The 16,335-nt window shown below is 42.4% G+C and overlaps 2 protein-coding genes across 2 annotated transcripts; one reads left to right on the top strand and one right to left on the bottom strand.

Annotated features, from left to right (window-relative positions):
* Positions 1-7,564: 7,564 nt before the first annotated feature.
* Positions 7,565-9,120, top strand: SARC_05048 (hypothetical protein). Its single transcript, XM_014301098.1, has one exon. It carries the CDS (start codon positions 7,598-7,600, stop codon positions 8,888-8,890), a length of 1,293 nt encoding a protein of 430 aa, XP_014156573.1. The 5' UTR covers positions 7,565-7,597; the 3' UTR covers positions 8,891-9,120.
* A 97-nt stretch (positions 9,121-9,217) lies between these two features.
* On the bottom strand, positions 9,218-15,812 carry SARC_05047 (hypothetical protein; the record flags this gene model as incomplete). Its single annotated transcript, XM_014301097.1, has 11 exons — positions 9,218-9,514; positions 9,833-9,974; positions 10,206-10,329; positions 10,498-10,591; positions 10,856-11,265; positions 11,621-11,863; positions 12,404-14,155; positions 14,360-14,576; positions 15,027-15,098; positions 15,411-15,479; positions 15,660-15,812. 11 exons carry the CDS (start codon positions 15,810-15,812, stop codon positions 9,278-9,280), a joined length of 3,513 nt encoding a protein of 1,170 aa, XP_014156572.1. The 3' UTR covers positions 9,218-9,277.
* Between the last annotated feature and the right edge of the window lie 523 nt (positions 15,813-16,335).

The raw sequence follows: 16,335 nt of genomic DNA, 5'->3' as shown, positions 1-16,335 counted from the left end.
TATAGCTTATTTATAAATCGGATAAAGAAATAGTATGGCAGCTCATTGAAAGTATGCTCGTGAGAAAAAGACAACATGAAGTAATTGGTAGTATTTTCTAGGCTATTGTTATATTCTTGACGGTTGAACTCACTACAAGAAGTTATCCACAAGTACAGTTTATCGAACGCAAAAAAGTGCTGAAATATATACCTGATCGTTCTGGATACAGTTGTTGCTCACCCTTAAGTTACAATATTACACCTTTCTTTAGCCTCTTTTTAAAAGGTCCACTACTGACTGCATGTATATTTAATTAAAAAAATAGTTGAAGCACGCACGACGAGCTCGCAATTCGCATGGTCGACTATTTAGTATACATTTGGTTTCGATTTCCCCCCCCGAAATGTTTGCTATCTATGCTATGTAGTAAAACTGAAATTCTCAGCAAAATGGACCAATTGTCGCCATTTGTAGTTTGATTCGTTCGAAGTTCCGCCATGGCGCAGACTCTCTACTAAATACTAGTACAGTAACTAAGAGTCTCAGGCGAGTGGCGACTGCTGGAGTACTGGGGCAGTGCAGCCTGCAGACTGCAGGGCTGGGGGCTGGGGGTAGCCGTAATGCCGTGGTCAACTCGCGTGTTATAATAATACACCAGGGCACAGGCCCCAGGCCATACAACTAGTAGTCAGACTCCCCACTGGTGGGAGGCCCAGCACTGCAGCATTAGCCCTACTGGCAGCGCCGCGGTTCACAGTTCACTGTTCAGAGTTTCAGTTCAGACTGAAGAGAGCGGGCAAAAATTTAAAATACCGGTTCACCGGTAGATGGTTTTTCAGTCGGTCTGTGACTGCGAGTCTGTGACTCTGCAGCCTGCAGTCTGCGCCCGGTCCAGCATCTAATACAAATATTTTGCATGTATTTATTGCAATAAATTATAAATCTGAAATCATTCGTCTTTTATTTGTTCTATTTTCAGAAGGCTACATATTTTTACTTTATTTGAAGTGCAAGGCGGGCCCTTTTTAAAACTTATGCAAATTAAAAAATTTAAAAAATTGTCCATTTTAGAAGGCTATGAAAAGAATTAAAAAATGAATATTTACATAGCCATAGCCTTCTGAAAATAGAACAAACAATTTTCAGAAGGCTATGACAAGCCTTCTAAAAAGTAAAAGAACAGAAGGCTATGAAAAGCATAGACTTCTAAATCCGACATGAAAAGGTACAATTGAAGGCTATGGAAAATAATGAGAAAAAAATTCAGACCAGGCGGGTTATGCTGTACCCCTGCACTGTCTTTTTCTAAATAGAGTAGCGTATAGTTACATACTATAGTAGCCTCTATACAATAAGGCGGTATGTACATATCTAGTAGAGTCGCCGTTGAAGTCGAAGGCTCTGAGAGTCTGAGATGCACACCTGCCGAGGGCTACACTTATTTTGCTGTGACATACAAGAATTTATCATACAAAAGCGCGACATATCGATAGTAAAGCTGTATGTATATCCTCGTTCTCTACAAATTCACGTATTCAATAGTACAACTTACAACACAGGATGTGTTGGAGCCAATTTGAACCCTAAATAACCCTAGTGTATTTTGTCAAAAGTGTCATCGATGTCAGGAGAGACGTCACTAGTGTCAAGTGTCAGAAAGGAGTATGGTTCACCTGGGCACCACATTTCAGTTATCTTATACATACACGGAAGAGAATAAAGTTACGTAAATAAATGGTTCCAACAGGTTGTACGGACGATATCGACATGTGCGACCGACTACAATCGAGACACATCAAGTTGTATTCTCATTCGGATATGGAAGAAATCGTGTGAAGTCGGCGGATGCCACGTTATATTCTCAGCTGTTTCAGATGTTGAGTATGTCTTCGCAATAGTCTATAATTAAACAGTGACAAATTTTCAAATGGAAATCAAGCTTTTAAATTCTCAGTTCACACGTGCGAATGTCCGAGACACACCCGCAGGCGACAACTGCTCGCGAATTGTGCGCCGAAAAAAAAACTAACCAGTTCAATTCGCTACACTACAGCAGCAACACCATCGCTTTATCTTGTGTGTCCGTGTTTCGGAATAGCCGTATAGGGCATTTGAGGCCGAAATACATCCAATATTACACAGCAGTGAATGGATACAGAAGGCCTGGAGGCCATGATTCTGGGCCGAGAAAACATAGCCAATCCTGTGGATCGAGTAAGTACCGTTTGCATTCAGAGCTAGGCTTCAGCCTTCAACGGTTCATATATAGTAATATACACGACTAAAATGCACGACTCACGTTAAGTACATATACGAACGCCGGCACAAGTAGGAAGAATACTTTTTGATAAAAACAGAACCAAAAATTCATTTCTTGGGCTCATAGAGCTTTCCGTCTTTCACGGCTCGACTGTCGTGTGACGTGTTCGTCGTGTCGGCGGTGTCGCTCTAAAAAGAAAAATACGTACTTATGTATGTAGTCTCTCTGAGGCTCTGTAGAGTAGTTTACTCTATAAAGTAGTCTAAAAGTAGGAGACTAGTAGTGGTAGACTCTCTCTATAGTGGTAGAGACTCTCGCTGTCGAGACGCTCTTTATTTAGATCTCTCGCTCTACTCTACTAGTGGTATATAGACAATTAGACACGAGACTCTCTCTCTAGTCTCTACTACTATGTATGTACTTGGTAGAGTAGAGTCTCTACTAATAAATACTACTCTGGCGTAAAGACTCTCTCTCTTTCTTTCTACTCTTTAGAGTAGTAAAGAGTAAAGAGAATAGTAGTAGAGTAGAGTGGCTACAAAGAGACATAGAGTTTAAGAGTAAGTATTAAGTAATAAGTAATAACTGACAGTGTGAATGAACAGTGAAACTTTGAAAGTCATGTCCCTCTAATCTTTATCATATTTTTTTAAAACAAATATATAAGAAAAACATTCTACAACTGATATGGAGTATAAATTGTCATTTGAGAAGCTTATTTCTGAGAGACAATTTTAATATTTTATCAATTGCCTGCTACATAGCGTACATCAAGTGTGAAAATCACAAAATCACAGCCAAAAGGCAACTGGGAAGTCAAGTTATTTATAATAAAAATTGTTGTTGTAGGTTTTTTGATAAAAAAACCCAAAATAAAAAACAGCTTGTTTTATATAGAGTAAATTTTAATAGACTGCCCGGAATACCCGCAGTCCCGCACCGATGCCACAAATTCTTCAGTCTTCACTGATATCTTGTTTGACATATCTATTGGTTCTCAGATTTCAAATTAGGGGACCGAATACCGAAGGCGTCCTATTTCTTCAAGAAGAATATAAATAAATACAATTCGAAATTGAGTTGAACCCATTTTTATTTTTAAATATTAGTTATTGGTGTTTTTTTGAGAAGGCTATGGTTAAAGTCATTGTTCTCTCGACTCTAATAGCCTCTCTACTCGTAGAGTAGGCTAGTAGGTCTCTTGAGTTATACATAATATTAGATTTACTCATGAAATTGAGCGGCTCCAAAAAATAAAAATGGAATCGGTGAGTTTACAAAAATAGGTTTAAAATTTCACCAGTCAAATGCGTTTTGTTTCAGATTTCAATACTCTCTTCCTTTGAGATTTCAAAACTCGTCAAGTCGTGAAGGATCGGTGAAGCTATTATAATTTGAGTACGTATATATTTTCTATTTTTCTTCACGAGTCACGCCGCACGCGGTTTGGCCAGAATCGGTTTCGGGGAAGATTTCAGTCACGAATTTGCTTCACGAGCTTTTCACCGATTTCACGAAATCAAAACTGGGTTGGTAAATGACGCCGACAATTGGGCAAACGACATGTCAGACATGTCGCGGCGACATATTGTAGGACATGTCGGTCGCGACATGGTGTCGGCAGGTTTGCTGGTGACTGTATCGTAGCCTACAGACACATATCGAGACGGCATGTCACATGTCGCGACGACATTTTTTCAAGGGTGTATGATGGTATCGTATCCCAAACCCCAGCAAAAAAGTGCGGGTTGTTGTCACTGATTCTTACTAGTATTTCTATGTTTATGAACCGAGTAAAAAAAAAATGAATTTATGTTCTAAAAAAATTGCGGTTAATGAAATCACAGAACAGGACAAAATCCCTTGGACCTGAAATTTACAAACAGAACGGGACAAAACAAAATTCAACATTGTTGAACTACAGTGCACGATCATACATTGCCTTCTCATGTAATATTTAGAACACTTGACAGTTCGGTACTTGGCCCATAAATATCGACCCTACCTTTGCGAATAGACCGGATGCAGCTTTAATCACGGGCTCGGGCTTCAATAATTTTATAGTGACGGGTGTCGTATGACAAAGCCGTCCGAGGCTCGAGGCCGAGGGAGTGCAGAACTGCAGACTGCAGTGCAGACAGCAGACTGCCCAGTGCAGAGTGAAGAACGGACTTGACAGTCTGAACTCTGACCGCTGACGGCTGACACCAGACAGCTGAAACCTGAAGAGGCTGTCAGGCGTGTCAGCGACCCTACACAAAATTTTATATTTGAACAAAGAAATACAATGATACGGTCACCAGCCTACTCCTTGTACTCCAATTTAGAATTCTTAATTGGTTGTCATTGCACGAGTGACGATACTACTCATTACTCGAGACTCATATAGGGGCTATGAGGCTTTAGAATTGGAGTTACCAATGTACAATAAGTAATTGGCAAATCACTTATGTGAGAGAAAAAGGGGTTTTTTATTTATTTATTTTAAAAGGGCTAATGTCTTTTTATAGAATGTCGTGTGTCACAAATTTTCTTTTGACCTATATAGAGGGATTCTGTTTTGAGACGTGACTCACCAGAGGCGTGAGCGTAGTAAATTCAACGCTTTCAAGTCCCTGACTGGTCCGATCCTATGGCCGAACGGCCCTAACATCATGTGTCGGAGCTTTCGGGTGACGGGGATAGTAGATACCAACCCATAATGAAGAAGAAAAAGCTGATCATCTGACCCTTCCAAGTTCCAACCCGCCATTTCAAGAGTCCTCAACCGTCGAGTCGACAACGATAAAAAGTTTACTGTTCAGTGTTTTTTTGAAAAGAAGATAAAGTGGTACTGCTGAAACGTATGTCATACTACTCATATATCAGTTATACAATCTACTGCAATAAATATCATAGCCTCTATAAAAAAATTAACCAAAATATTGAACAAAAAAATGATACACAAGCCCCGCTGACCCACTTAGGGCGGGCCGCCTTCAGGACCAGGCCTCAGGCCTCAGGGCCTCATGATGCATTTTCAAAAACAAAATCATAATATGTTATTGAATAAATATTTTACTCATTATGATCCTAACAGACCACAGTCATCATATAGAGTGGTGGTAGCAGGCACTCTGGAGGTGGACTTAACCCACATTGAAGCAGAAGGCCGCTCTAAATGAAGAGACTGAGAGATAAAGATGACTGGTGATTGGTGAAGTGGTGGAGAGGAGCCCTTCTGTAAAATTATGCTGATGCAGAAAACTGTGGAATGAAATGCTTCATATTTAGGCCGGTTTTGCTAACTTGGCAAAATATAGGGAAATAAATTTTGAGATGAGTAAAACATGTTACTCCGGGAGCTAATTTCAGTACCGCTTAGCACATATGGATTTTTGGTCAAGATTTCGGAATATCCAGAAAATATTGAGGATCGATTTCCATAATTTTTCAGCACAATAATTTTGTAAATCGGATGTACTGACGGTTTTGGCAATATCAAATTCTGCTATTCGAGACGTAAAAAATACAACACAATATTTCGTTTTGTTGTATATTTCCTTCAAAGTCAAAAAGAGGGTAGACCCTCTTTTTGCTTTGGGATAGAAATTGTTTGTTGTGATAGGGGTTGACAACAACAAAAAAATGGCTTTTTGAGACGGGGGAATTTTACTATAAAGATTGACCCAGAGGTACATGAAAAATTCACGTTCATTGGTCGTTAGAGAGCTTAAAATGTTCGTCTCGACGAGTTAGTCATGCATTTTTAATCTCATCCCGATTGGCCTATTGGTTCAAAAGTTAATGCAAATACTAGTTGTACCAGAATTGGGTCGGCGGGGAGAACTTTTAACTTACAATTTTGTCCTGACCCCTATTTGTACCCATAGGGTTTCAGGCCAGATTGGGTCTCGATACTTGAAAAATATGTTTTCTCAATTTCAAGCCATTTAAAAGCCAATAAGAAGCCAACTAAAAGCCAATATAAAGTCAATTCAAAGCCTATATGAAGCCAATTCAAAGCCAATATAAAGCCAATTCAAAGCCAATAATATACTTTATACTCCAAATTCGCCCAAAATATCAGTTTTGAATACCGAACTCAGAACTTTGTCAATATTTTATGTATCGTTTTGAGTGTGGCAGTCTAAGACAGGCCCTTAAATGTCGAAAATACACCTGAATCTAAAAGTCACAAATGCACTCGAAGTCCCAAAAACCAGCGCGGGGGGGGGGGGGCGCTAAACCAAAGTAGCACATCCAAACTACCTTTGTTCTTTTTAAAATTAAATACTGTATTTATGAGGACCTAAATCCCGATAGGGCCAAACAAAAACAAAAATTATGTACTGCAAACAAAAAAGAAATATCTCAATATTAAATATATATTTATGTTTGTTTTTTGGGTTGTTATTTATTTTGTTGAAAAATTATCACGTTTGGCGAGTTTGCATTTGCACTTTGCACTGGTCTGAGTGGTCTGACGAGTCTCCTGACTCCTCTATTCATTTATTTACTACTACTAGTAGTAGAGAGAGGGCAACTAGTCTTCTTTTGGGGCTTGTGGTAGATATTTCGTAGGCTGTTCGTACAAAATAATTTTGGTTTTTTCAAAAAATATATAAAACACTAGTTGGTTTTTTCTAAATAAATACAAATATGTAAATACTAAATACTTCAATACTCTATTTCTTGTATTTGTTTTTCTCGGTAAAAAACACAATAAAATACACAGAGACCAGTGTCCAAACTCCAGTGTCCAGTGTCCGAGTCCAGTCCAACTCCAAAGAGTCACAGTCCACTCTCTCAGACTCTCGTGATTCAGAAGAAAGCAAACAGCCATCGGCATACGCACAACAAATAAATATTAGACTAACATATTTGTTATTATTTTGTGTTTTTTTTTAATGAACAAAGTAAAGAAAAGATATTTTATAATACCACGAAATAGTAAATTCATGTTTATTTATATATATTTTTACATATATAGAGAGGAGTTACGCACTGAAGGAAGATTCTGAAGATCCTGTAAGAAGACGGAGGAGCGTACTTGATAATAGAAAGAGCTCAACCGAATTATTGAAACCAACTCAATGTGTTATTTTTTTTAAATCTTTTAATTATTACAATTCTGCCATTTGGTCTTCAGAATTAAGATATCGGTCTACAGTATATAGCAAGAACATTAATATGTCGACTTACTCATAACTTGCCTGCGTGACAATAGACTCACCGCGAGTCAGGATTTTACGATCTGACATATCAACGTGCTTAAAAACACGACCTTACTTCTTTATAACTTTCATTAGTGGGTTGTGTCTCACGCACTACACTATCGAACACCCTTCATATAGTTTAACAGACGATAAACATATGTCGCGTAACGATCAAAGAACAGTGGAAAATGATTCGCATAGTAGCGATGCTGGTAGATTACGAAATGACGACAATTCCACAAATACAGGTGAGCGATGGAGACTCAATCATGAGGAGATAGCATCACGTATAGACGCTATGAATGTACGTGTGGACACCGATTTATCACTCGCAGAGATAGTGGATAATATCACAAGGGCTATTTCCGTTGACGTTCACCCCTCATCATCAACACAAGACTCTACGATAAACTACCCGGAGGTAAGCAGAAGCGGCTCCCTCCCTGGTATGACTTCGAGCTCGCATCGAATGCTCCAAAATCCTGTGTTACATATGGTTGATAACTCTTTCAGCGTGCAAAATTCCTCAAGAACTTTAGCAAGAAATTACTCAGGACCACGAATCAATGAACACCACTCACGAGCCCCTGTAGTACTGGTTGGCTCGATGGGCAGTGGGAATTTGTACCACGAGAGTAGTCACAGTTCGATATCCACCGGGGTTGTTAGTTCTGGGGCACTGACTACACCATCATCGGATATGATGGCAACCCTATCCACTGCCGGAAACAACAACTATCACCAACCAACGACGGCATATAATCACCCTCTTTATGTTGGTAGAACGGATTCTATTTTTGACTCTCAACTAGCAAGAGTTCGGCCTAGCATGCCGAACTTGACAACTCAAAGTCAACAAACGCCCTCGTCACCTGATCGGCCTCATCCATCAGTGCTACGTCAGTCGCATACGCAGCCTTCTCAACAACAAAAACACAATACACCCGGCCAGCGACCTGCTTCGGTACACTTCCGACCAATGAAACAAGAAGAAAACTTTGGTGGCTTATGTGGTCGAAACGAGACACGGCTGCAAAGACGATATCAATCCGAAGACGATTTTAGCTTCGAACATCGCTACAACCAGCAATCTAAACTGCTCGCAGACGATCTTGATCTAATGCTTCGCGCTGAAGAAGACAATGGTCCTCAATTCAATCTGCATGGTTCTAAAATTGGCGCTAACAAGAGGACCACAAACTCGGAGTTGGTGCAAATGAAAAGGTGGGGTTCTGCGAATGGTGTTGATATTCGCAGGGATTATCCGGATTCGCAGAGAGCTACGCGAAGGCGACCTTGTCAACTAGATCGACCTTATGTTTGTCCGAGTGAAGGGTGCCCGTATAGATACGAATGGTGGCGGTCTCTACAACACCATCTGGCAAAAAAACATAACTTGCGCAAGAAAAAATCTGATTACCCGCAATTTGTTGATCTTCCTACAAGATAGAAGTCTGCTTCTTCGCCTGATGAGTATCTTGCTGCAATCTTTGGTAGCTCTTGAGAGTACCAGATGTTTTGCCGCTACACAACCGCAGTCGGAATGCGCTGACGAAACAAAAAGCAATGCGGTTCGTATACCAGGATTGAGACATTAATCTTATTTTCTTTCAAGCCTCGCAAAATCATGCTAAACCTGTCTAGGTGGTTCATAATAAAGGATTCGTCGTTCCAGTCGAAATGAAACAAAGAGCGCTATATTGAGATAGCAGCTTAATTTCAAAACTCTACATTCCAAGGTGAGCTCATATAAGCTTTTTACTATTGAGACACGAAACGTATGGTAATATATCGTTTACTATACACGTTTTGGAATAAGATACTATATTGGTCCATGTCACCCGTGGTCGTCTGCATTGTGTGCTTCTTTAGAAGACTTGAACCCACGAACTCTCATGGCTGGATCTCTCTGATAGTCAGGTGGAAAGGTGAACAGACTATCTTCTATATCGGTGTAGACCAAGTCTCTGAAGGTCAAGGTGGCGTTCACAGTGGGAATCAATGGAATCTCCACACGAACCGGGAAGCCAGGCGGTAGTAAAGTGCTCAAGAAATTCCGAATTTTCACAAAGTACTGCGCGGTTTGTTCAAGAGAGTAAGTGGATGTTAACAATATACAGACTTGTATATCTTTTCTTATGACGCAGTGATTGCAGCATCGGTGTAGATACGATGGAGCAAGCAGCATACGAAGCAAAGTACGAGGGCTTACAGTTCGCATATTACCGCCTGGCTGGAGTACATCGTATAATATTTATAGTCACTTCCGAACTTGCCAGGACTTCCGAAGACACACTAGCAAGTAGCGCGAAAACAGGCAAATACATTGACCACGCTACTCTGCTCAATGCGTGTAAGATAATGCAAAACATTCAATTATCAATATTATCACCTTATTAGCCGGAGCCGCGATCTCCAACAGACTCAGAAGCGTAGCCACCTGCATTGGAAACTCTTCAGACATCCACACGTGGCACTTAAAGTCTTTCCTTTGTACTTTCATATGCAGGGGACGCCCTAGCCGTACATCAGATCTGCTCGATTTCAGGCAATGAACATGGGGGCACGATAAATTACAACTGTTCACAACAGCCAACGTGCGACCCCATAACAATCACAAGGGCCATGCGAGTAGCAGAAGTATGAGAGATTAGTTTGCCAGGAAGAGTTCAAGCGCATGACCCTACCACACGATCACAGTCAAGTCTCATCTACGGGTGTATCTGAGTATGCTGTCTTCAGAACAGACTAGAAGCCTTACGTACCTCAAGTATTCTTCAAAAGTCAAGGGACATCTCGGAGGCTGTTTCAAGCTCTGCTTATGCGTAATGCTGGGTATCCGGCGTGCCTTTGCCTTGTCCGTAATAGAATTTCGTCGCGCCTCTTGAGCTGTTGGCAGCACATAGTGGTTTTAGGGTTTTAGAAATGCAGAGCATCATGCAATGCACGAGCATTCGGCAGCGACACAGCCCATGCTACCACAATCATTACGCATTAGCAAATATAACGTCTTGCTGTTGCACAACATTTTCTATATGATTGGATGTACAAACTTACCGAAAGCAGCTGTTTTGATACGAGATTGCTTCGAAGCCTTGATATCATCATCATTCAAGTGTTCCCGTCGCTTTCGCATGCGTAAGCAGACATTCTGACAATGAAACATAAGTACGATCAGCATTGCTATGGAATCAAAATTCGCAAGTGATTCGTGTTGTGCTATGTATAGGGCTGTAAACCATGCGTCTCGGAAGGCCATGAAGGCGTGCACGCGGGCCAGGACGACAGTGTGTGACGCATGTATAATCAGATGCTTAAGTATTGGCTGTGATGATCAGTTCGATAGTGGTCTGCATAGAATTGACAGATCGCATGGCGACCGCACAGAGTAGAAGCACACTTTCGGAAAACGTACCTTGACCTCGTAGACATGCGCTATACTCCCATTTATCACCCCTATCCGATCGTGCCGCATACCCCATATGCCAGCCTTAGCTTTTTCGAATCGTATACACTTAGTGGACATGTTAACCTTACTCACGTCGTTGCGCATCAATAAATCTAATTCATCCTCTACCAGCTTCGCTTTCTTCTTCTCTCTTGCCTCCCTTTTTTTAAGACCATCCGCACTTGTATGAGCACTCGAGTAGTCAAAGCTAGAAATGCTCGGCGCCTTCATGCCACTCACATGGCAATGTATGCTTGGGTGCGTCTCTGTGCTGATGCTGGATACACTCCCATCCGCGCTAAGGTTGTTGATGCTCGTGTTCTTACTTCGATTTTGCTGCACACCAGACTTTTCTTTGACCCGCAAATTTGGAGTGCCTGTTTATACGGGATGAATAGATTTGTATCAAGTCAGAGTCACGTAATAAACGCGTTCACACACATTGATTTTACATGAATCTCGCCGCACACCACTATGCCCCTGCCACTTGTATGACCAGAACGTTATGCATCGCGTTTGTTGAGGGTTCTAATCTGACACAATGGACATGGCAGCTCTTATCAAACACGTCGGCTACGCTGCCGTCCGCAGACCTATGAACTAAATCTACAGGCCGGACAGACACGTGAATCCAGCAATTCAATGCCTGAGAGCTCGACAGAAAACCCCATTTCAGACCCAACGCAGGGAGATTGATACAAATTCACACCAGAAACACGCATCTCGACATACCACTCGGGGTGATGGCGTATTGACTGTACCCGAACACACTGCCTCGCCCATTCCCGCTGGGTGTCCCGGAAGGCGTGCAGCTCTCCACCCCCGTGAGACTATGACCGCGTTTCATAGTGGTGGGGGTACTTGCCGGTGTGATGAAACTAGTTTGGCTCGCATTTGATGGTGTCGTGCATAGATACTTGCGCAATGAAGTGTTGCCTGTGCTCCTGCTAACATTGAGATTGAGCTGTACATCGACTGCCGGATGGGATATATGGCGAAAGGGGTGTTTGTGTTTTTGTTTTTGGGCATGGTAAGTTATAGCAAAACTGTGCGCACTTCAAATGCACCATTGAAAAGGGGTTATGGCTATTAAATTCAACTTTCTCACTTCTCTTCTATGTATCATTTGGACCGTTGCCGATTTGAGTGAGAGTCACAAAAAGAGTAGTGGTAGGTAAAACAACTAATGTTAACCCTACGTCTGCAGGGTTTTGGTCGATACAATACGAGTATCCTCTGGCGTAACAACAGAAAAGAATATTCAATTACAGAAAATTGGGAGAATCAGAAGAAGTTCCTAGTCACTTCGGGTTGCTACGCAAAAGAAATCACTTTTGAAGCTTTACAATTGAGCACAGAATTTGAAAACATATAGACAGATGTTAAGATATCACATGATTGCTAGGCGCTACCTTATACTAAGCAGACCTTGAGCAAACAAAGAGCCGAGTAATTGGGTAGCCATATCACAACTACTAGACACATCGTCTTTGCCCAGGAGAGGCACGACCATACCTAAACTGCTGGTGTTGATGCCACTCGCACTGAGATTTGGCCTTCGCACCAAGTCATTCACCTGACGCAGACTGGTCACACTGCGGGACTCCGGCGTTACGGTGTTGCTAACTATCGGAGAGAACGAGGGCTCGCTGCTGACACTGTGCTTGCTCCCCGTGCTAGAGTTCGGCTTGAGTTGCCACGCAGACGTCTCCCAGTCCTTGTGATTGCCATCATTCAGTCCATCGGATATGGTGACTTTTACCGATTTGTCGGCTGTTCTCTCCTTGCTAATTTGTCGTTCAGGGGGTTCCTTGCTGTCTTGAACAAGCTCAGCACGAAGCCCCGATAGGTAATACTCACTCACTAGGTCGGGCTCACTCGCATGATGGTGCTTCACCCGTTGGTGATAGCTATCGTAGCCTTCATTCCGCCTCCTCTCCGACCTCCAGTCACCCATCCAATCTTGACGCACTCCGTTGCTGCCTGTACCGGTACTCTTCTCTGGATTTGGCGCTTGGGCTTCGCTCTTAGTGCTACGGTTCGTGCTACTCACAGCCGCAGCCCACTGATCCCCCAGACCACCGCCTTGAAGTGTTCTACCACGCCCAATTGGCCCCGGCGATGGTATTTTGGACAGCCTGTTAGCCTCGTCCTCCGTACTACTTCCCCAACTCTTTGCAACTTTTAAATAGCTTCCACCGGCGACCTTGCTGACTGTGGGATTGCCGAGATCACTGGTCACCTTCCTCGCTCGACTGGAAATTACAGGCTTGATGGCCTCCCCCACACTGTTACTCCTCCCAGTCGGAGTTGTCAGTACTTTTAGAGTGCTGGTGGACGACGTGAAGTCTGACGGGTCATCCGAGGCCTGGCTAGGCGTTCTATCTCTGCTATCGGTATGTTGTTCCGCTACTAGAATCCCACTACAAACACGCTCCAACTGCTCAAACCTGCCCCTCTCTCTCTCCCCTGCGCCCGCGCTAATGTTGCTGTATGTGCTACCTTGACAGTCTGTATCTCGGGTGTTGGAGGCGGCCCCTTGTGAGTAAGCGCTCTGGTCGCTAAGCCGTCTCATATTGCCACTAGCTGCACTTCCAATGCTCACAGACGAGCTCCTCCTTTTAGCTGTGGCTGCCCTCAGATTCAGACTATTGCACCCTCTGCCGCTGATACTGTGCTCTTCAAATTCGGCTTCCGAACCGTTGACTTGCCCTTCCAAGCTCCTTAAGCTCGTGTCTGCAAACATACTACCGCCTGTTTGCATATGTGAATTTTGTCTCCGTGACTGCGAGTTTGAGACAGACTTCGGAAGCGATTTTCTTGATATTTGTCCGTGTATGTAGAGGGGTGAACACATTGGATGTGCGGAAGGCCGTGCGTTCGTACTTCTGCGTCTAAAAGTATCTGTTCCATTCGCAGAACACCCCCCCCCGGGAGCTCCAACCACACTAGTGCTTGACCTCGAAGTAATCACTGCACTCCCATCGAGCAAGCCAGAACCGATACCCGGAGCTGCAACACCACTATGTACCGTGTTGTTAGCATGCGTGCGATTGCTACGTTGATAACCGTGGTTGTGACTCCTAGAATCAGAACCCACGCCATTGCGACTGGATTTCTCAATCCCAGTTGTTGATCGACGATGTTTAGGCTTCACCTTGCTGCGCGCAATGTTGTAGCGGCGTTTGGGATTGTCCATCACAATGAAACTTTTCCGCTGATTTTTGGCATCCTCGCCCTCTAACTTGAATATATAGCTGACGTCACCTGCATAAAATGCGTCAAATGGACTAAAGAATATGAGACATAAAACACCAGTGCATATCACAATACGAATGGGTAGTCAAATGTGGTCTTGAGTGAAGAGTCAAACTCTGTGCATGTTTGCATAATACCAAGGTTGACGATTAGTAAAATCCTGCTCGGTCGAGCAACTAAAACAGAGCTGCTGTGACCAATGCACCTACTTACCCCTTTCAGCAATAAAATATTCATTAAACCCGGTGAGTGTGGTGTCTATCCGAACCATGGTCCCCTTTTTGCTGATTGTGTAGGTATCACTCAACCTGATACGAGATATAACTGGGATCCAAGTATTTACATGCCAATCAAGGGTCAAAATGAAGTCACCGGCAAGTTTGAGCGTTTCTAGCAACCTGGGCAAACTATTCTGGAAGTCCGACTCCACCTATAAAAACATAAGCCATAACGATACAGAGACGGGAGGCATATGTTAGATTGTGAGGAGAGGGACGGGGTAGTATAGTCGATTTGACACCTCTGAGATATGAAGAACACACACTGCATAGCGTGTAGAAAAGTGAAATCGTGCGAAGGTGCGCTCCGAAGGCGCAATGAGAATGAGTTAGAGATCAACCCCGAATCCACATCGGGATACGCTATATTTTCAACCATGCATTGAGAAGCGGCCCACCAGCAAAAAGCAGTTTGTACAATGCCTAGGGGGATAAATTTTTCGACATTGATGGAGACTCAATTAAAATTTTCCATTGCTACGGCAAGCAATGCCAGGGTGCACAAGGGTACACGAACAATTTAAAGTCGTGCGCAAGTTTGCTTCTCCATCCATGCTACACGCATAATTGACATAAAAGAACCTCCGAGCAAAAATTCAGACCTGATTCATGTGCGCTTTGTACACAAGTCGGATTATCTGACGGTCGCCCATGCTCACAGCTTCATCTAAGGCCTGCCGGCAATAGATATATCAGAAAATGAATTAGAAAATTTTATATAGACAATGACGCTCCGTTCTGCTTAGAACAAGCATCACTAAGCAATGGGTCCCAGCTCGCTGGCATGCTTCGAGAACGCGAGGAATAAAGCGTAAAAGCTTGTGAAACGCAACGCAAGGCTAGAGGCTTGTAGGATGATATGCTCAGAATTCATCGCTCACAAGGGTTTGGGCTATATATTGCCTATATGCAGATAGCTACAGCTGCGTACGACATTATCGGAAAGGTCAGAAACGACGGAGTAATGAGAATCGAAAGGAACATACTGTCCAGCGCTCCTTGCTCTTGCATCTCGTTTTGGCGCCAGAACGAAGAAGTAGTTCGACCATCTCGTACTGCGGAAGTGATAGCATAGATTTATTCAAGACAAGTTGAGAACAAAGTATGTACCAAATCACAAAGTACAATTTGTATGCTACATGGCAATTGTTATGTCAGAGACTAAATCGAATACTCAACAGTATCGGAGCGTCAATGAAACTATCAAGGGACAGAAATATGCGTTCAATACCTACCGTTCCCCTCCAAATGGCCAGGTGCAAAAGTGGATTGCCCCTGAGATCAGGAGCATTGACCCATTCATTTAGTTCATCTTCTTTTGCGGTGGCTATTATAGCTCTCACACGCGGCATGTCAGCCTCATAGACAGCCTTGTGTAATGCAGACATATTCACCTGTTGAGAGACGAGCAGAAACAGGACATATTTGGGAACACAATGGGCTACACGCGAAGAGTGAGTATCAATAATCCCAACCTGCCTTCAGATAATATTCGGGAGCATCTCATAAAAAATTGTAAACTTGTATGAATTTATAAATTCACAGTAAGAATGGCAATGAGCAACAAGACCCTACATCTTACCTTTCATCCTCGGAAAACAAAAACTGGGTCGTGGTCAATGTATTAAGTTGTCAACCAAGTACAGATTCGCGACGATGTGACTACATATGAATATATAGACAGTATAAAACTTGTACATACCTGCATAATTCATACAAAAACATATATACAGATAGCATAATATATATATATATATATATATATATATGTAGATGAATATATATATATATACAAAATGATATATAAATGAATATATATATATATATACATAGAGATATATATATACATAAATATATAGGAATATATATATCTATAAGTATATACGTACATATAGGATGTATATATATATA

The sequence above is a fragment of the Sphaeroforma arctica genome, assembly GCF_001186125.1.
Source record: "Sphaeroforma arctica JP610 unplaced genomic scaffold supercont1.308, whole genome shotgun sequence".
Lineage (NCBI taxonomy): Eukaryota > Ichthyosporea > Ichthyophonida > Sphaeroforma > Sphaeroforma arctica.
Note: the sequence above shows the minus strand (reverse complement) of the source record. Positions and strands in the feature narration are given on the sequence as shown.